The following is a 22,716-nucleotide window of genomic DNA, read 5'->3' as shown; positions in this document are numbered from 1 at the left end:
GCAGTATGTTTGCTGCAAAGCCTTGGAATGCTGTTTTGCAGTTTCAAAAGTGATCATACTCAGCTTCCCAGAATTTTTTATGCCTGGAGGATGCCACAAGAACAAGGGTAGCCTTGTTAACAGTTGCAATCTCTCGAAAACAAGATAGGATTTGGATATAAATCATCACTTCAGCTCACAAAGCTATGTTCTCCACCCCACTAAAGGATTGCATTTACATCTAAAATGGTTAATACTGATCTCCACTAGAACTCCTAAATGGAGGAATGTAGCTGCCATGTGTTCAGTGGCTTTGGGGTTAGGGAAGAATGACATCACCAAATTTAAGCATATTATCGCGCTGACATAGAGGCACCTTGTTTTCTCTTCTGTGGATAGAACAAGGATTGTGTTCTGAGTCTTGATTTTTTCCTCCCAAAGAATACCTTTCTACCCCACTTCTTAGCAGCTGCGATATGAAGGGTTGAAAATGTCACTTCAGCTAATGATGAATGATGCTTGACCTCCGTATGGGTTACTCTGAATTTTACACAATGCTAAATTAATATGAGAGATTCCAACTCAAAGGACTTTGGCTGTTACGAATTGCTCTGAGGATGGATTTGTGTAAAGCAGTCAGTAGCTTCAGGGTTTTTTGTTGTTGTGTCCTTGGTGGTGGTAGAGGGGTGGGGGCGCTCTAGAAGCAAGGTAGAAGACGCAGTGTGCTAACACTTTAATGTCTTTTCTCCCGTGGCATTAATATCTTTTCATACTGGAAATATTGTCAGTAGCAGAACCAGTTTGTGAAAAAAAATTCTCAAAAGGGCAACTGGCCCACATGTCTTTGTTGTTTTTATTTGAATATAATTAATTATGTAAAGCAATAGTTAGTGGAAGATTAACAATTAGTAGATTCTGTCAAGTAGTCACACGGAAATTACTAACTAATTGAACGACTGGTCCTCTATTGTGTCAGAAAGCAATGCTGAGTGTCATTATTTTTATCTTTTTACTTTGTTGTTTTCACAGATCCCCTTGTTCTAAGATGTATGTTTCACAGCAGACTAATAAATAAATAACCCTGGTTGTAATTTCATAGCATGCAAAAGGGTTTGAAATAAAAACACCTGTTTTAATTAGCATTATGGTTTGTTCACTTTAAAAAAAAAAAGTGATAATCCTGATGCAGTTAGCTGACATTTTTAAAGCTTTGAATTTCCATCTGTATCTTATATTATGATGTTTCAGGATTGTCATGAGTTAATTATGTTAACTTGGGAAGCATTGCTTGCATTTAGAATGAAAAACTTCAGCTTGAATAGACAGAAAAGCAGATGCTATCTTTCTTGTCAATTGCTTTGTTGTGGGCTGCCTTGCAACTTTTCATGTATTTCTGGATCTAAAGGGAAGTGTAAATCTCTATTTATTTTAAGTTTATCATAAACTACACAATTTCAGGATTCTTCTGTTTTGGCTGTACGTGTCTTGTGTATCCTTACATACATCGCTTTCCTGCCCCCAAATCCAAAAACCCATGGTCAAATTATCTCTTCTTTAATTCTTAATTTGTTTTGTTGTGCCGAGCCATTATGGAGATTAGAGCATAATAAAAATTGAAGAATAGGACAAGGCTACATGGCTTGATCCTTTTTTCAGTTAATTTTTCTACCACCTTTTTTTTGCTTTTGTACATCAACCTTTTAAACAGTGCAAAAATACATGCAGCATCTGGGCACAACAAGGCATGTTAAGGATGGAGTAGACACTCTAAGTAGGAATTTCCATGCTTTTGTGAGCTTAATGTTCCTTTAACGTAGAGAGCAGCTGTGTTTATGTCAATAATTACACTTTGAAATAAGTGCATGTACATGTGTTTCTTTATGGGATTAAGGATGTTAGGGATGGCCTTCCAAAAAGATATTTGTGCCTCCCATCTCCACCCAGAAAGTTCCTACAGTATTCAAAGCCAAGTTATACTGTTTGAGATTCTGAACTATTACTCTGGACAACTGGATTCAAGTTTCTAACGTACAGATTATTGGATTGTGCTTAGTGCTCAATCACTTCAGTCAAGTCCGACTCTTAGTGACCTCATGGACTGTAGGCCACCAGGCTCCCCTGTCCAAGAGATTCCACAGCCAAGAATACTGGAGTGGGTTGCCATTTCCTCCTCCAGGGAATCTTCCCAACCCAGGGACTGAACCCATGTCTCCTGTGTTGGCAGGCAGATTCTTTAGCACTGAGCCACCTAGGAAGCCCACTATTGGACTGATATGCTTGTAATTTTCTGTTTCCTCCCTGCTCCACACTGGTTCTCCCTTATTCTCTACCCTGCTCTGTACCCAGGATCTAACTTATATGTACCACTTCACCAAGGTCCTGTTTACCAAAAGGCTTCCAACCAGATTGAACCAGAAGGAGCCTTCTGCAGAACGGAGGGTAGGAGGAGACAATGCAAGAATGCACTGATTCTTAAGGCTTAATCCCCAAATCAGGCTTCGTAGGTGGCACTAGTGGTAAAGAACCTGCCTGCTAACGTAGAAGTCACAAAAGACGTGGGTTCAATCCCTGGATCAGGAAGATCCCCTGGAGAAGGGCATGGCAACCTAACCTGTATTCTTGCCTGGAGAACCCCATGGACGGAGAAGCCAGGAGGGCTACAGTCCATAGGGTTGCAAAGAGTCGGACACGACTGAATCATCTTAGCACGCATGCATGCACAATCCCCAAATTAGTGTCATAGAAAATAAATCCTCAGCTTTCAAAGGCAAGTGAGATTAAGCAGAAATGGATCACTCTAGGGAGGATTTTCGGAGATGGCAATGGCAACCCACTCCAGTACTCTTGCCTGGAAAATCCCATGAGTGGAGGAGCCTGGTGGGCTGCAGTCCATGGGGTCACTAAGAGTAGGACACAACTGAGTGACTTCACTTTCACTTTTCACTTTCATGCATTGGAGAAGGAAATGGCAACCCACTCTAGTACTCTTGCCTGGAGAATCCCAGGGACAGGGAAACCTGGTGGGCTGCCGTCTATGGGGTCGCACAGAGTCGGACACGACTGAAGCAACTTAGCAGCAGCAGCAGCAGCAGGGAGGATTTTGGGAGATGTGAAGGCTTCCCTTTGGGCTTTAAAGAATTGGTAGGATGGAGTAAAGGAGGGAGGAGATATGATAGCTTAGGGTCCAGAATGAGAAGGAACCAAAGTATGGAGGATATGGAGTATAGCTTAACTTTTCTGGGGAACGGAGAGAATACCAGCTTAACAGGAACAGATGTCAGGGGTCTGAGTGAAGAGGAAAGTTAAGATTAAATGGCAGGTTGGGTCATGTATTAATAGTAGAGGCCTTGAATGGATGGAATGAGAAATCATGGTCTTTAAAATACATGACAAACGTGTGCTCAATCTATAGACCCAATCTGTGAATGATATGTATTGTGGAGGTTTATTCAAGTGCCTTATCACACATTCAAATTAACTTTTGGCTGTTCTATCCCTTAAAAATAGCTCTGTTCATTAAAGGAAATGTAACCTAGATTTTCAGAAAACTAAAACATAATGTTCCTAAAATCATGTCATGCCTTAACCAAGAGTCATCATTTAGTACTGTCTTCCTAAAACCTTTTGGACTAAGGTGGAGTGTTATAAATCTGACAGGTTATTTGTAGTTGGTTTGATTGCAAACTATCAACTTCAGACTATCAAACAACAAATTGATAGTTTGCATAGACATGACCATTGCACCTGGGAAACACCTATCACTCCATTATGTTTCATTCCCCTCAACTTTAGATGTATTTTACCCATAAAATTTACAACATAGCGATCGTTATTCAGCACCAGTTCAGAGAGCACTGGGTTTGCAGTGATTGGTGTTCTTTAGGACAGATGACCTGAATCACAAAATGTGACTTATTCCGTGTACTTAAGACTGCTTCTCCTCCACTAGAGACAAAACTGCTGTGGAGTTTACCTTGTCAAGCCAGCTGATTTGTGTAGATGCTGATTTTTGGAACTTAAGTATTAACACAAGAATCTATGTTTAACACAGATTCCAATTTGTTGGTTGGATATTAACCAATCTGTTGGTTGGATATTCCTTTCAAATCAGTCTGGAGCTGTTTGCTTTTAAACTCATATAAAAAGAATTATATTCTGACTTCCAGGACATAAATTTGAGTGGTACCCTTCTCTTCTTGCTCTGTTTCTACATGGCAATTTGTCTCCCTTATTATCTTAGTCTTGCAAAATAGTTTACAAGTGAGGAAACAATGTTAAAAACTTACTGTGACACTAACTTCCTGAGTGAACCTGAGCTAGTTAATTTCTCTGGTCTTGAGCTCTTCACATGTTAAGTTAGGATAGTGCTACCTTGCTTGGTTGCTATGGAAGTTAATTAAGATCATGTGTGTGTAAAGTACATCTCACAGTGACTGGCACATGATAGAAACTAACTTAACAGCTTCTGTTGTCATTACTGCAGTTATCATTATTATTTAACTCTTACTTCTATGTTGATAATTCTCAAATTTATCTATTTAATCTTTATCCCCTTTACTAAGCTTCATGTTCAAATATACAAATGTCTATATGGACATTGCCACCTGGAAATGCCAGTAGCATTGCCAAATCAAACTCATACTCCCTGGCATCTTCTTGTTGAGAATGAACTGAATGAATAAAAACTCTTCCTCGGTGTCTAATACATGACAGCTGTATCAACACGCCAACATCCTTCTAGCTAGAAACAATAGTTTTACCTGATTCTCTTTTCCCTTTACCACCACTGTTTTCATTAAATTTTAAGTCCTTTTATCCTCAACCTTTTCTTTGCATTACTACAAAGACTACATAACTCTGGCCTTCATGGTGCCTTGGACAATTGCAAGGGCTTTCTAAATAATTTAAATATTCTTATCTTTTCATCTCTCAAATACTATGTCCATAAAATACACTCTGAGTGACATATATCCCCACTCAAACTTTTAATGGGTCTCTCTTGTCTAAAGAACATTTTATCTCTTAACATGACAGTGAAGCTATCCACAGATTTCCAAGCTAAGCTCTCATCACCTTACATAACCCACTTTAGCATGCATGCATCAGAATCACCTGGAGTACTTGTTAAATCACAGATGGCCAGCCGCACCCCAGAGATTCTGATTCAGTAAGTCTGAGGTATGGTTCATTAATTTTGATTTCTAACATTGTCCTATGTGATGCCAATATGGCTGGTCCTGAGACCACATTTGTATGACCAGGGCCTAGAGCATCTTTCTTTCCCCATCTCAGTCCATCAAAATCCAATGAATCCCTTACTGCCATTGAATGAACCAGTTCATACTCTGTGCTAGCACAGTGCCTAAGGGTTCTGAAGGCTTAGAACCAGATTACTGGACTCTAGCTAAATATCTGCGTGAACCTGGATAAGTTACTTAATACTGGACCCATTTCCCTATCAGTAAAACTGAAAAAAATAATAGTGCTTATAGCGTGTGTTGATGTGAAAATAAATTAACATATGTGAAGCACTTAGAATAGTGCCTGAGAAGGACTCAATTATATTATGTTACCTAGTAGTTCATATCTTTACTCTAACACTCCACTTAGCATATTATGACATTTAGAGTTTGCAGAACAAAGTCCTTTACTAGATGTTAAGCACCCTGAAAACAGAGACCACATCTCCATGAATTCCCAGAAACATAACCCCAGGCCTAGCACTTTATAGAAATTAAGTATAAAAACCTTTCAATTCAATTGAAATTCAGAAAAGATTGCAAAGAAATCTTAAGTAAAACTCTTCTAATCAGTAAACAAAACCATCCATTTGTTTTTCCCTTATCATAAAGATGCATAAAATTGCAGTCAATTATTAATAATACATTGAAGGTAGGTTTGCCTTTTCCTTTGACTTTTCTAAACTCTATAATTAAAACAGCTTCAAATTGAAAGATTGTAAAGAAGAAATTAATCTTATTGGTAAGTAAAAAAGCAAATCCCATGGTTGATGATAGATATGACCTGTTAGCAATAGTTACACTTTTATACTTCCTTCTCTTACAATCAGCGTGTGGAGACCAGCATAATCCAATTAATTGTAATTCCCTTTTGTAGAGTCAGTAAAGTAGTGCATGATACTGAAACACCATTGAAGTCTTATCTCTGGTCAGATAATCCACACGGATTTTCGTTTTCCAACTACCAGCAGGTTTTTATAAACTTCAGGAAAATTGAATATTTTGACTTCCTTGAACTTGTGATAAATGTGATACACAATAATTGTCTCTGAACTTTAATCCTTTGTATATGCCTAGCCATCAGTTTTCTAGACTTCTTTCTCTGCTGTGCAATGGTTTCATGAATACACCTGAGTTTTTCTCTATCTCCTGACTGCATTTAAAATCTTGTTTTTCCACAATGAATATGCAGTATTTTAACACAACAGAGCATCTCAACTGAGCTGTTTGCTGCTGGTACCTCTTGGACACATAATCTCTCATCCATATACTCCTTCTGATCCATCTTGCTCACTCCTGGCAAAGCACAGGAAAAATTATAACAATATGCTGAAATAAAAGTTATGTGACTGTGCTCTTTCACACACAGAATATCTTACTGTACACATTTAATGCCTTTTCCATCTTAAAGTTCAGCAGTTTGAGGTGCAACAGTAAAACTAGCAATAATTTATTTTTCCTTTTTCACAATTTCATGGACAGAAGGTCTGTTCTTAAACATCAATCTTAGTAAATTCAGCATACAACTTTTTTTCCTTTCCTTATTAAATGGAGAACATTTACCCTTTCACTTAGAGGAAACACATTATAGCATCTCTTTGGCATATCCAAATTGCCAGCATCACCACTCTTGTGTTTGGGGGGCAGTATTAAGGAAGGGTGTCTTGCACACAAGCCTCTGATATTATGCCAGCCAGTGTGGTAGATTGAGATGGCTACCAGGTGACTGATGGAGGCTACACTAGACAAAAGGAAGATTCTGGGCCCTGGGAGTGGGGAGGGAAGGGGACAAATCAGGACTGCATGAGATTTCATCACACCACTCAGAATGACTTAAAATTTATTTCTAAAATTTATCATTTAATATTTTCAGACTGTGGTTGATGGCAGATACCTGTGGAAAGCAAAACTAAGGATGAAAGAGGACTTCTGAGGCTAAGTTATTTAGGATGTGCCCCCAGAGTAATGGGCTTCCCAGGTAGCACAGTGGTAGAGAATCCACATGCCAATGCAAGAGATGCAAGAGACACAGGTTCGATCCTTGGGTTGGGAAGATATCCGGAGGAGCAAATGACAACACACTTCAGTATTCTTGCCTGGAAAATCCCACAGATAAGAGGAGACTGGCCAGTTACAGTCCATGGGATTGCAAAGAGTCAGACACAACTGAGGACACAGGCACGGCCCAGAGTAATATGATTACCAGGCTAGGATGAGTAACATACTAAATGGACCTGAAATGAAGCTGAATGTAGGCCAGAGTGAAGATCAGCAGCACAGACATGGGTGACCTCAGGAACCATAGGCAAAAACTCAGGAGTGAGGGCCCCAAATGTGTTTTGTGTTAGATCAGAAGAGAAGAAAAGCAAGAAGAGTACCTAGTTGAAGAAAGCTCTATCTTTCCACTAACATCGCTCCAGTTTCCTCCACTAACTTTCTTGTGTGAGAATGTGTGGTGAAGTTAGCCTGAGTACATCTCTACTCTGCAGAGAAAAGGGAGAGGCTCGTATAGGCCAAAACTGCCTAGGCTGCTTGGAAAGGTGTCTTAGTACTAACAGTTCACCTGAGACTATAGACAATGATGTCTTCTGTCTTTCTACAAAAGGAACTGTAGATAACTCTCAGACTTGGACATTTATATAGTTATCATCATCATCTTTATTAAAAAGATACTTAGTAAGCAACTAATTGAGCATGTCTTTGTACTAATGAATTGAATATAAAATTAAAAGGAGTAGCTCCTTTCCTAGAGACAGCATAATTCTAGTACTAATGTTAAAAAACATAAGAATTGTCATATTTCAAGAGATTATATACCATTTCTTAGATATCTTACAATCCTCATTCTGTCATTATAACTGCCTTCCCCACCCATACCTCTTGCACTTAGCACATTTGACACATATTAGGTGTTTTATTTTTAATGAGTGAATGTATTAACTTGATTGGTAGTTTTGTTTCACTTTGCGCTATAAATGTAATACTGAAATTGATGTATAACGATGGAATTTCATTCATTCATTTCATTTTCAGCACGCTCATTCCTTTTTCTTTTGACTTTGTTTCTATTTAGATTTTTATTTCATCAGAAAACAGTCACTCTTGTTGGGTTTATTTTTTTGATTCGTACTTACCGTTGACCCCTGAGCACTGAGGGGATTAAGTGTGGCAAAACTTCCATGCAGTTGAAAACCAGAATATAATTTATAATCCACCCTCCATATGCACAGTTCCTCTGTAGCCATGGCTCTGCGTCTGCTGATTTGACCAAGTGCAGGTTGTTTAGCACTGCAGTATTTGAAAAAAATTTGTATATTAGTAAACCCTTGCAGTTCAAACCCAGGTCGTTCAACGGTCAGCTGTATTATTGTTATTCTATATTTGTTAAGCATCAATTGTTTATCAGTTCTTACTTAAAAGTCAAACTTTTCTTTTCATCAGAAGTTACATCTCTCATGACAGTACAGTAAAAGGAGTAATTTAAGCCAGATATTATATAAGATTCTGAAAATATTTGCCAAAGTCTGGCTGACAAAGATAATACTCAAATAAATTTTCTAATAATGTATAACAAGCCTATACTAGATCTTTTGTATCTCTTCACTGAATTCTCATGCAAAATTAGGAGGGAGAGATAACAGTTCTCATTGGACAAGTAAGGAAACCAGTATGTTAAGCAATATCTATATATATGCACATACCTACAATAGACATATTATCTGTATATGGGTATTTATAGACCTTAGTTATATTTATTTCCTAGATATCATTATGAGATATGTTTTGACCTGACCTTCTGCTTGGTATTTACAAATGTAATGTAACTCGGAGAGAACAAAAAGCGATAGTGTTGAAACTTAGAGCCGATAACGAAGAAAACTTTCAAAAATGACTTGAAATTTAATCCTATGGATTCTCTACCCTTTGGCGTATGTAATGTATGAAATCATCCATGGAATTTGAGTGAATTCAGAATCTGTTTGGAGAAGATGGTCAAAGAAAATGAACCATTGTGTATAGTGTCTGCAGAGCACAAAAAGCCTTTGACTGCATGGAAATAAGAGCAGTATTGGAAGCTCTGAGTAAGAAAGGAATTAAAGAAGTATATATTGGTATCATGAAATGTATCCTTTTTTAAAATTTATGATCCTAACAAAGTCAATTCATTTTTATCATTGTTACTGTTGTTAGAGTCTGAACAGGGCTACCTCCCCTCGGATGCCTAGACAAAAAAACCTAGAAGCCAGGAGAGAAAAGTAATGTCCATAACAGCATTTTATAAGGTGGCATTATACATGGAGTTATGATGGGAAGATGTTTTATGTTATGCCATTATAAATTAAAAATGCAAAAGCAATGACACGTTTGTTATACTTTCCATCTGTGGTGCCTGCTTCACAAATTTCAGTTGTACCTATTTATTATGTTATTATTTACATTCAAATGAAATCTGAGGAAAAACAAAAATAAGGCATAGTCATTCTTGACTCAGTTCCTGTATTGGTTAGCTGGGGAAGGATAGATAGAGTAGAAGGCTGCTCCACCACCATCAAAGAGAGTCACTAAAGACATTTCATTAGCCTGTGACATTATTTGCATGCCTTGGGCTTCTTAAGTGATTTCCAAAGAAATATACACAGCATGAAGTCCATGGAAAGCAAGCTAAAATGGCATACCAAAATACCCCAATTTATTTTCACTTAACCCAGTGGAGTTAAGAAATAGAAGCTTTCATGAAAGAGGCTTTAGCGTGTTGGAGAATTTCTGCTTATTTTCTTGGTTCCTCCCTTTTTCTTACTACAAGGAGGCCACACAAAACTGAATTCGGTAAACTAGGTGGCAAAAGTGTCCATTCTCTACATGGATCAAGCCGTCTCTTTTTATAGTAGAGCAACCATTTTCAAATGTATGTCTTCTAATAGCTTCCTGCAGGTTACTGTGGTAAATAGTAAGGAATAAATTTCTTTGGTTTTGGAATATAAAATTACATATTTATAAAATTACATATTTAAAACAACTTTCTGCCTTCTTTGATAGATAACCGCAGCCATAGGGAGTTAATTTGGCTTGCATTGAGATCTTGTGTGTGTGTGTGTGTGTGTGTGTGTTTGTGTGCGCGTGCACACACGCGGGCGCTCAGGTATGCACATGCTCAGTCGCACACTGCTTGTGCAACTGCTTGCCACCCCATGGACTATAGCCCACCAGGCTCCTCAGTCCATGGGATTTCCCTGGCAAGAATACTGGAGTGGATTGCCATTTCCTACTCCAGGGGATCTTCCCGACCTAGGGATCGAACCTGCTTCCCTTATGTCTCCTGCATTGGCAGGCAGATTCTTTACCACTAACACCACCTGTGAAGCCCAAGATTTCCAGAGAACAATTTTAAATGTTCCTTAGTATTTCATGTCTTGGGTTATAGCAGCAATGAAGTATTTCTACTTTAGAAGTAGTAGCTGAAAAAAAGAATGAGTAAGAAAATAGCAATCATGATTTTATTGTCTGGTAGTCATGCTAGAGAGTATCCTGCATGTGTATAGAGCAAACCATTTGAAATAGTTAGGTTGAGCCTGAATAGGCAAGAAATTGTTCAACTAATTCAAATTTCAAATGCTTTCTCTGAATCTAGATAATTATTTTTATTTAGTTTGAATTACTTAAACAGCTATTTCTGTTGGCTACCATATTTCATATGTGACACGGCCCATGATTTGAGAAAATGTCTAGATACGATCTAGGAACATGATGTCTTTCTCTGCACAGAAACTTTGGGTGGGCATTGTATTCATTCTCTAGGGCTGCCAGAACAAAGTATCATAGACTAGGAGGGATGGGGGGCTAGGGGATTAAACAATGGAAATGTATTTCCTCTCCGACCAGAATCAAGGTGTTAGCAAGGTTGCTTTCTTATGAAGCTTCTCTCCTTAGCTTGTGGATGCCTGTCTTTTTCCTATGTCTTCACATGGTCTTCCTTTGTGATGTCTAATTGCCCCTTCTTCTAAAGAAACCAGTCATATTGGAATAAAGCCATCCATGTCACCTCATTTTACCTTAATTACCTCTTTAAAGTCCCTATCTCCAAATATGGTGGGGTAGTGGTCATGTATGGATGCGAGAGTTGGACTGTGAGGAAAGCTGAGTGCCAAAGAATTGATGCTTTTGAATTGTGGTGTTGGAGAAGACTCTTGAGAGTCCCTTGGACTGCAAGGAGATCCAACCAGTCCATTCTAAAAGAGATCAGCCCTGGGAGTTCTTTGGAAGGAATGATGCTAAAGCTGAAACTCCAGTACTTTGGCCACCTCATGCGAAGAGTTGACTCATTGGAAAAGACTCCGATGCTGGGAGGGATTGGGGGCAGGAGGAAAAGGGGACAACAGAGGATGAGATGGCTGGATGGCATCACCGACTCGATGGATGTGAGTTTGAGTGAACTCTAGGAGATGGTGATGGACAGGGAGGCCTGGCGTACTGCGATTCATGGAGTTGCAAAGAGTCGGACACAACTGAGCAACTGAACTGAACAGGGGTTTGAGACTCCAAGTTATTCATTGGAGCAGTGTGGTGGTGGGGGCACAATTCAGCCCATAACAAACATAAAGCACATTTCGGGGGTGAATTTGTCTCTGCTTTAAGGTCAAAAAGAGTATTATTCTAGGGGACAGGAATAAGATGGAAAATGCCTAGAACCTAGTTTATTTTCACTTGAATAAAATTTCTGAGCACCTGGCGAAGCCCTCTCTTTGAGGTATCCAAAGCAGCCTCAACAGTTGTAGCTCTAAAAAGGCACCAAATACAGCTCCTAGTATGTAGTCTCCATTCAAGCTACAATGGTTGAGTAAAAATTAAATGAACTAGCAAATTAACTGGTCAACCAGCCTAATTTTCTAAGATAATGTCCCCACCAAAGTCTGATGTTCCCAAGGAATTACAGAGGTCCTTTAGTGGGTGCAGGATGCAAAGAGGATGGTTTTGACACAAAGTTTACATATCGCTGTGTTTGAGAATTTGGAACCTCTCTAATCCACCAGAAATCAGATTGAACCATCACTTTAAAGAGCTAACATGACAGGAAAGGTTGAGCTAGTTGGATAATTCACCCGACTTCCTTTTGATCCACCCCTTTAAATGCTAAACTAAAAATCAGCTGTATCCTTATAAACGGTATGTTTCATCCACTCTTATATCTATCTTCCAGTTTGATTTTATGGCCAAACATATTATTATTTTTTGGATCAATTGTCCCTATGACATCTCTTTCATTCATGATGTGACTTTCATGTACCCAGCAGGGCTTTCCGATAAGGTTTCCAAATGGTCATCTGTGCTGGAAGCAGATACCATATCCTTTATGAGAGGTTCATGATGTAATAGGTCCTTGTCACTGTATTAATGATATCGGAGCTATTCTCTCTGTATCCTGGTAAAGTTGGGCTGTCTTTTCCTCTTTTTTTTTTTTTATTACACCAGTAAAATAAAAGTTGGAAAGGGACTTTAAAACTGCCGTGGAAAAATTACAAGGCAAAAGTGTACTTGTCTTTCAATACACAAAGATGCTCATCTTTATTCTTATGTAACTACTCTACTCTGGAGAGTCCAAGTTTGTCTGCAGCTTCATGTCAACCAATCCTAGGTTAACACAGTGCCTTTAGTTAAAGTCAGACAATGTTGCAACTTTGAGTTATAGCAAGTCTGTAGAGCAATATATAATACGAGAAGAGAGTGGTGATTAAGCTATTAGTGATATTTATTTATTTATTTTTGACTGCAATATGTCTTCATTGCAGTGTGTGGACTTTCTCTAGTTGAGGCAAGCGAGGGCCACTCTTCACTGCGGTGTGCGGGCTTCTCTTTGTGATGGCTTCTCGTTGTGGAGCATGGGCTACAGGTGTACAGGCTTCAGTAGTTGAAGCACATGGGCTCTGTAGTTGTGGCTCATGAGCTCTAGAGCATGGCTCAATAGTCATGGTACACAGGCTTAGCTGCTTCAAGGCTTGTGGAATCTTCCTGAACCAGGGATTGAACCTTTGTCTCCTGCATTGGCAAGAGGATTCTTAACCACTGAACCACCAAGGAAATCCTATTAGTGATATTTAAATATGCCTTTTTCCATGGAAATTATCATGACATTCTGTGGTTCTCAAAGATACACCTTTCAGTTCTTCTTTTTAAAAAGAGGTAATTTCTAATAGCTATTGTCAAAAATGTTTAATTTCAAATATAGTGGATTTTTAGCTGGATATAGGTAAGTTTTTATTTAAAAAAAACAAAGTCTACAAAAAACCATTTAAGGAAGGACATTTCAAGATAGACTTGAATGCTTGGATACAATGTTAAAATATATTTGTTGTGGTATCTTAAAAGTCACAGAGTGACTTTGGATTTTGGAGCTTAAGCTGTCTTCAATTCTGTTTAAATGGTTTAAGCCAAAAGCTGTGACCAACATGAATTTACAATAACCTGATTAGAGCACCAGGAGAAACCAGCACAGATTATTGGTGTGACGATTGTGAGGTGTCTTGACTCAACCAGACTTCTTCCCAGTACTGGACTCCAGCATGTGAAGTTTTTGTTGAGCTCCTGTGACAAATTGCATCATGCTGAGGTAAATCCTCTAAGACAATCAGGATGGTTTATGATGTTTGCTCAGTATTTCCATTACTTTAATCCCTAATACATTTTGCCTTTTGGGCCTTTATTCACCTTCCCCATCACAATGGCATCTTGGATATGTTTGAGGTTTTTTTTGCTTTCCAAATGTTTTTCAGATACATTTTCTCATTTGATACAAATGACTATCCTTCTAAATATATTTATTTCACAAATAAATAGATACATAATAAATTAGTGGTAAATCCAGGCCTGGTGTTTTATATAATCTCTTTCTCACTTATCATGTTTCCTCTTCACTCTAGCACCACATAGTAATTTGCTCCATCTTCTGTCCCATTCCTAATGCATTCTTTTTATTGCCAGTTTGCTTTATATCTATTTATATAAAAATCTGTGTCTTCTATAAATGAGTAATTAGGAAAGATCAGAGTCAGGTTACAGGTAAAAGCATAGCCTCAAGTAAGATATTTAGGGATAAAATATAAAAATCACTATTTTTGAAGTAATAGTCAATCCACTATGACTGGCAATTACTATTTACTTGCCTTTATCCTTTCAGCTTCTGCAAGCCAGGCTTAGCCTGACCATAGTGGTTTGGAGAGAGACTGACTGGATCCTTGGGCTTCACGGGTGGCTCATTCAGTAAAGAGTCTGCCTGAAGTGCTGGAGATGCAGTTTCGATCCCTGGGTTGGGAAGATCCCCTGTAGAAGGAAATGAAAACCCACTTCAGTATTCTTGCCTGGGAAATCCCAGGGACAGAGGAGCCTGGTGGGCTACAGTCCATGGGGTCGCAAAAGAGTCAGACATGACTTAGAGACTAAGCAACAACAAATTGACTCCTTATCCTGGGTTTATAACGTGTCAGCTGTGGAAATTTTACTTAATCTATACATGCTTCATTTTCCCTGTCTGTAAAATAAGCTGATGATAACAATAGCATAGACCTCATTATTGAAAAAAAATTATATAAAAAAAATGTAAAGTGCATAGCATAGTCTCTAGCATGGTGTAAGCATCAAATAACTATTGGTTATTGTTTCTGTTGCAAAGATTCCCTAAAATATAGTCATCTGAATTTTGTTCTGTAACAGATTTTTATTTTGTCAATAATAATTACCAGATCTTAGTGTTGAATGTGTTAGTTACTCATTCATGTCTTTGCGACCCCATGGACTGTAGCCCACCAGGCTTCTCTCTCCATGTAATTCTCCAGGCAAAAATACTGGAGTTGCCATTACCTTCTCCAGAGGATCTTCCTGACCAAGGGATCAAACCCAGGTCTCCTGCATTGCAGGCAGATTCTTTACCAAATGAGCCACCAGGGAAGCCCCACCAGCACTTAAGTTCATGTTGAAGAAACCTCAATATGCACATATCTAGTGTTCTACTTCTCTATACACCAAAGGTAAACTTCACAAATCAACGTTTGTTGAGTAACTTTCATAGACCCTTATAGACTCCATTGTTTTGGTTCTCCACTGGGGGATCACTCTGTACCCCCAGGAGATATTTGGCAATATCTGGAGACATTTTTCATCAGCACCATTGGGAAGTGCTGCTGGCAACCAGTTGGCTGAGGCCAGGGATGCTACTAAATACCATAGCATGCACAGGACAGCCCGCATTACAAAAAATTATTCAGTCCCAAATGTAAACAGTGCTTCACTACAGAGAAATCATGCTCATTTGAAAAGGGGGGAACAAGAAGACATCATCACTGCTAACAGATTTGTTAGAAAATGCCTAGCAGATAATACAAATGTGTTCATAATGATACCTGTTAACACAGAGATGAGTGTCACTTCATCTTCAGTACAGATTGCATTCATGAGAAGGCATATAAATATGGACCCGACTGTGTGTTTAGATAAGTAGCAGTGGTCTTGAAAAATATGCCTTAAAGTCCTCTGTTTTACAAAGAAATCTTAACCTTGGTTGTTTATGGAAAAACTTAATATAAAAATTAGGAATTATATACCAAAAGACTTTCCAACTACTTATCATCTTATTTATTGAAGCTACTGGTTGGGGGGCTATACATGGTCTTTTTAAAATGAAGACCACATAATAGGAATGTTAGTTTAAGTAACACAAGTTGATATTGATATTATATGGCATTTTGAGTGGATATAATCAAATGGTGTTGATTGAGTGGTAGATTTTCTTTTTTATGTATATTGAAATATTTCATTTTCAAAATCAGTTGAATTAAGTGATGTTTATCTGAAGGTGACAGACATGACTGGCATCTATCTTTGGTTTTGCAATTGTTTGCTCTTATTGTTTGCTTGCTCAAAATAAAATCATCCTGTTTTTTAACCTGCTAAACTTAAATTTATGCAGCAAAATAGCGTTTTGTGTTGGACTTTTGTGCTCTTAAACCTATGCACCAAAATGAATTTTTGTGTGGATTTTTGTGATAAATTTTTGGTAGAGATAGTTGTGCATGTGAGCATGTGTGTGTATGTGTGTGTTTGTGTGTATTTAGTTTTCCACTTAAAGTTCAGTGCCAAAGCTACCGTACTTATACATTTTCTAAATGTGCTTTAAGCAATAAGTTGTACAACATTTTTAGAACATGTGTTAAGCTATTTCTCTAAGAATGAAGCTCTTAACAAAACATAAGCACTCTGCATGAGATCTTAGCAGCAAAGTGCTTAAAAGATAAAGTAAGAATTGGTACCATGGGAAGAACACCAGCTGTAGAGCGCACAGGTCCATTATGAGAAGTATGGTAGTGGGTAGGGAGAAAATGATTTAATCAGGAGTAAAACCAATTTTATTATAAGGGCACGCAGGGGGTGTGGCACCATAGTGAGAGGGACATTTCAAAATATCTGACAGATTTCAACAATGTGAAAACCCCGTTCTTTAAAGTGACAGTAAACCCCATCAGGTCTCCCTTTTTGATGCTATTGTTAACAGTTGACTGTTTAAAGCTGGCCTGCTAGGATGCTGTCGTCCTATTTCAATAGTGTGTAGCCAAATAAAAGACTAATTGTTGAAATACAATCAATCAAAAATGATTGCAGGGCAGAAAGAAGGTCTCCTCTACTGATTTTGTTGTGGGTCAAATTATTGTGTTATGATTGAGGTAGGGATGGAAACTGAAAGGGAAGAAGAAAATAGCCCAGCTGAAATAAACAGATTCACCTTCATTCCTTCTCTTTGCAAACAGCCAGTTGAGCAAGAACGTCACTTACCAGCCCTGGGAATAATAATCCATTTAGAAAAAAAAGATCTGATAAAGATTTCAGCTAATATTTTTAAAAGGACATGAACACTATTAGCAAAACAGCCCATGCAGAGATTCCCTACAGTGACAATTCTCAGCTTTTCTTACATTTTTGGTGCAAAGTCTCCTCTGCATTCATAAAACTGACACAAGCAGGCATCTGAATGTGAGCCCAAGACATCGGTAAAGACACACAATTCCAGTTGACCAAATACCTATTAAGTTCTTGCCAGGATCCTCAGCTTTCCTGTTAACCCCCAGGTTGTCCAAAATGATTAGCTTCAGTTTTCATTAAGCCCAGAATCCAAAATCTTTTCTGTGTTGTGACGTTCAGAAAGACAAATACTGTGTTTCAGCAGCAATGCTTGTATGCCTGCTTCCTTTTAGTTGTATGTAAAGGTGTCACTTTCAGACATTATTGCATCCACTTTTTGAGTGAGAATGGTTCCAGTCTTTCATACTGAAGACGAAAGAGAAGGAAATAATTGCCCAGACTCTTTTTATTTCTTCTGAGAACTTTATTGGGGCCTTTATTGCCTTTAATATTTAAATGTCTCAACTCACTCAAGCTTCCCAAGCAAACATTTCCGTTGTTTCTAAGAGGAGTTGGTGAGCACTTGTGGTTTGTCTTCAGTGTGTTATCGTTTTTGACAGCTTTGCCTAGCCTACGTAGGCCAACAGGGGTCTGTCTAATATTGTTGCTGGGCACATTTTCCTCGCTGAGATGAAAACTAAAAAAAAAAAAAAGATATTTTTGAAGCAGTAAGAAGGAATTAATATCTTTTCTCACTCGGTATTCTATTCCTTGCTGACTTTATATTCAGCGAAAAAAGGAAAAAAGTGTTACCCATTATTCCCTTGTACATAGCAAGGCTAACACATGTAAAGCAATAACTCATTTTCTATTGCCATGTTTAGCATATGTCTCCTGTTGGCTCAGCAAGGCCTTTAGGCCGGTCCCTTGAGCCAGCCATCATTGGCAACTCTTAGCCCCTCGGCCTCTAAACCAAATAGCTTTGAATCATGTTGAGCTGTGATGCTAATTTTCATACTGATGCATTATGGGAATAAATGTATCTGACATACTGTGTCAATGGCACATTCTCTTTGTGTCTCTTGTTTTTTTGTTAGCTGCATTCCTACAGATGGTATTCCATTGAAAATGTTCCCTTCCTATGGAAAAAAGGGGAAAAAAAAAAAAAACATGCACAGCACCAAACCTCTAGGTGCAGAAGGCTGTTAACGGTTGCTGATGATAGTAGGCAAACATTAACATAATAATTAGTGTCTTGTAATTGTTTCATTAAAACCAGTTGTTCCATTTCTCCTCGTGTTTTCCCAGAAGAGAAGCTGAATTTGGACGACAGCCAGTGGGAGGACATCCACGTTGTCACCGGAGCACTGAAGATGTTTTTCCGGGACTTGCCTGAGCCGCTCTTCCCTTACAGTTTCTTTGAGCAGTTTGTGGAGGCGATCAGTAAGTACCTGATACACAGGAATGGCTGGTGCAAAAACCTGGTGGTGTGGAATTATTATAAAGTAAACAATAAGAATGGCGAGAGTAGCAATCAGGGCGATGATAATACCCCCAATGCTCCACAGCTTTCATTCTAGTTTTGGTGTTTCTAATGGCTTATTCTTATTTCTGCAATATTATCTGAGTATTTTTAAAAATTAAGGAAAAAAAAAAAGAAGACATCCTGTTTAGTGTGGCTGATTTTCAACTAAGCCTCCTTAAATGAAAATAGCTTCTCATACAATCTGCTTTATTTTTTTCTAGTTGTTGTTGTTGTTTTAAAACTTTTTATTTTATACTGGAGTTGAGCTGGTTAACAACATTGTAATAGCTTCAGGTAGACAGCAAAGGACCCCAGCCATGCATATACAAGTATCCATTCTCCCTCAAACTCCTCTCCCATCCAGGCTGCCACATAACACTGAGCAGAGTTCCTTGTGCTCTATACTAGGTCCTTGTCCGCAATCTGCTTTAAAGGGGTCACCTTACACATCCCCAGCCCCTACCTTTATACTTTGGGAGTCATGGTGAGTTTAACTGATTACAAGGGGATTTTGAAAAAGAACTGAAGTGAATTAAACATTACATTTCATCAAAGAGGTATTAAATCATCAACTGAGACATTACCTTCTTAAGGGATCGCTCACCCTACACCCACCAACACTAGGAAAGAGTTGGCTACAGTTTGCTTATAGACATTGTGAATATCAATTAAGTAATGGAAGGTTTCTTCTATTAAACTGGTGGCTTTGGGGGAGGTTGAGTTGTATCACTATCCAGTAGTCATTGTACACTCCATGAAGCTTCCTTTTTGTTATCTTCTCATTCATAACACACACACACACACACACACACACACGCTTAAGGAAAAACTAATGAATAAATGAATGAATGAACAAATGAATGAAAATCTTTCCAAATGTGAGGCAACTTCTGCTATTGATTCTTGAAGCAACAGCGACTAGTACATTTCTAAATTTAATATTAATATCTTAGGGTATACTTACTATGATTGTGACAGCTTGGAAAAAGTTTCCTGGCAAGCAGGCTGATTCAAGGAGGAAAAAAGAAAGAAGAAAGAAAGGTAAAATTAAAAAGCTTGCAAGCCTGGCAGGAGCTTAATTAAAGTCCAAATGAGAAAAATCTCCGAGAAAAAAAAAAAAATGCTCTACTTAGGAGGTCTGATCTTGGATGGCTGTGTGTACAGCATTCCCATTAGGGGGAGTGGGATACGGGGAGCCTGTTGGAAACAGCCCCTCAATATGCTCTTTTATTCTGTTTTTCATTTCACAAAAGTCTTCACGCTTGTTTAAAGCTCTGGCAAAATGATATCAAGAGGAATAAAGCAGAGTTTATTCTCCCAAGGTCTTTTTCTTGCTGCCTGCTCACAATTTCAGATGATGTTGTTGTTGTTGAATAGAGGAACAGTGCTTTAAATATGGGTTTTGAAGTGAGGCTGGAACTCTTATCCCCTGTCAGACTTTTTATTTCATGAGTCCTCTGTTTCTCAAGAAGAACAGTATTTTATAGTTCCCAGGCTCTCTTAACTTCTTTTTAAAAGGAAGAATAAAGACAAAAATAAACAAGCCTGAATTTCCATAACAGTTTATTCTGATATGGAAGGTCAGTCATAAGGCTAGGACAGCCTTCCAGTAAGACATTGGGGGCTTCTGCATTTGGGTGGCGCTAGTGATAAAGATCGTACCTGCCAATGAGGGAGATATAAGAGAGGCGGGTTCAATCCCTGTGTCAGGAAGCTACCCTTGGGGGAGGGCATGGCTATCCACTCCAGTATTCTTGCCTGGGGAATCCCGTGGACTGAGGAGCATGGCAGGCTGAGTCTCACAGAGTCAGATATGACTGAAGCAACTTAGCATGCACCCAGGTACTCTGATTCTATATATCTAAAGAAGTCATCGGAGAAGGCAATGGCAACCCACTCCAGTACTCTTTCCTGGAGAATCCCATGGACGGAGGAGCCTGGTAGGCTGCAGTCCATGGGGTCGCACAGAGTCGGACAAGACTGATTCGACTTAGCAGTAGCAGCAAAGAAGTCATACAAATTTCACATTGCGGTCTCCATACTTTTAAGTGAGAATTGTCTCATTTGGAAGCATACTCGTGCTTGTGCTGATCTGAGGGCTATGATGTAATATACCCATCATTTGAAAGTGAAAGTCTCTCAGTCGTGTCCAACTCTTTGTGGCCCCCTGGACTATACAGTTCACGGAAAAATCTAGGCCAGAATACTGGAGTGCCTTTCCCTTCTGCAGGGGATCCTCCCAACCCAGGGATCGAACTCAGGTCTCCTGCATTGCAGGCAGATTCTTTACCAGCTGAGCCACAACCCATCATTTAAGCTTCCTTATTTAATCTGATTCTGAAGATGTTAGGCAAGCCATTCCCTTAGTCTAAGGATGTGGAAAGCAGGCCCTCAAACCCATGTGAGGTTGTGTCCTTTGAATTTCTGTAAAAAGTAAGACCATCTCTGGACTATCCTAGACTCAGCTCCAAATTGGACAGAATTTCAGAAACACTGGCATGGTTAGAACTTAACAAAGCAGAATTGAGGTAGGCAGCATGCTACTGTGATATATGGCTATTGCAATGATTTTTCCCAATTCCTATCAAAAAGACTATGTTGAGAATGAATGAGAAAGTATTTTAGAACGTCCCTTTAAAGATGTAAGATACCAAACAAATGCTAACAGTGTTTCTTCAGATCAGCTTTGTTTAAGAAAGTGATCTAGAAGAAAAGAGAGGGGAGTTTTTCATTTTTCAAGGCAAGGAGAATCAATCTCAACAATCTTGGCTTACCTAACTCATGCAGTACTTAGTATTTTTTTCATATATAAAATGGAGGGACTAACCAAGAGGTTAATGTGGTTGAGAAATATGTTGGAAAAGAACATATGTTTGCTAATCCATGCATTTTTGACATAACCTTGACATTAGTTCTTGAATTCTTAACTCAGCTCGAAGTTGTAGTTTGTATTTAAATATCCTTAAGCAATAGGAGAGTGGCCACATAGTTGCTTGGAAATGGCAAAACCACACCAGAGGAGGCACTGTTACCCAATGTGCACTCACTGAGTAAAAAAAATTTAAACTGTAAATACATTCTTATCCATTGCAGAGAGGTGCTGGCTTTATCATAGGGCTCACTGCTTCTTGTGAAATCTATATTGTGAGCTCAACAGACCTACTCATGAGTTCTTAACTTTTCATGAAAAGGAACCAGCCAGGTAAAGTAATTCCCCAGGGGAGATGTCCATATATGCTGGCTCTGGGCTTCTTTGACCATCTTCTTTTGTCACTGCTTTGCTTTGTACCTGTGGAAGGTTGACCCTAGCCAGCTGTATTACAGAGATGCTACTGCAGTCAAAGGAAGTGGCCAGTGGTAGTTGGCAGAGGGAGAGGGAAGGAAAAGATAACCCAGTTTTTTAGTTTATCTTCCACCCCTCTCTCCCTTTCCCACCCACCTTCCTCAGGTAGCTTCCCTACCCAAGGATCCATCTCCTCCATGTCTTTAGTCCATTCTGGCTCCAGCTTCCATCTGGTGATGGGGACACTCCTCCATTTGCCCCTCTAGCTGGGTAGTGGCTTTCTGCAGTCTCTACTTACTTGGTTACTACACTCTTCCTTACTTGGCTCTCAGCTTCTTTACCACATGGGTAATCGGTTCCTTCTATTGGCGTCAATGCTTGAAGTGATGTCTGGTCACTGATTAGTCACTAGCAAAATGTCATGCCAGTCAATGTCATGGTTCAGGTAGCTATAAAAGTATTTCCCTTTACTGCCTCACTACCTCCAAGCCCAGTTTGTGAAGGCTTAACATTTCTCTTTGGTCACAAATTGAGAGATCTTCTGTTACGTTTTCCTGACAGAGTTAAAAGGTGAATAGACCAAAAAGAATTTTGCATCCAGCTGTAATGCTCTGCTTCTGAAGAAGAAATGTTATTTCATGTAAAAGCAATTAATGACCATTTGTGCTATTTGAAATACTGTTAATTTTTATTATATGTTTGAAAGTCATCATTACATATTCCAAGAAGAGGGAACAGAAGGCATTTACTTTTTTAAGTAGTTTCTTTCTGGACCAAAAACAAACATTAATATGATAAGAACCTGCAAT

General features: G+C 38.8%; 1 protein-coding gene across 3 annotated transcripts in view; it reads left to right on the top strand.

Annotated features, from left to right (window-relative positions):
* Nucleotides 1-22,716, top strand: part of ARHGAP15 (Rho GTPase activating protein 15) — a 698,570-nt gene that overhangs the window by 534,592 nt on the left and 141,262 nt on the right. For all 3 annotated transcript variants that reach the window (XM_025261723.2, XM_025261725.2, XM_025261734.2), the window contains one exon: nucleotides 18,408-18,542. In XM_025261723.2, the coding sequence (XP_025117508.1) occupies nucleotides 18,408-18,542 (135 nt within the window). The remainder of the gene's footprint in view (nucleotides 1-18,407; nucleotides 18,543-22,716) is intronic.

The sequence above is a fragment of the Bubalus bubalis genome, chromosome 2 (genome assembly GCF_019923935.1).
Source record: "Bubalus bubalis isolate 160015118507 breed Murrah chromosome 2, NDDB_SH_1, whole genome shotgun sequence".
NCBI lineage: Eukaryota > Metazoa > Chordata > Mammalia > Artiodactyla > Bovidae > Bubalus > Bubalus bubalis.
This window is presented reverse-complemented; position numbering and strand designations above follow the sequence as displayed.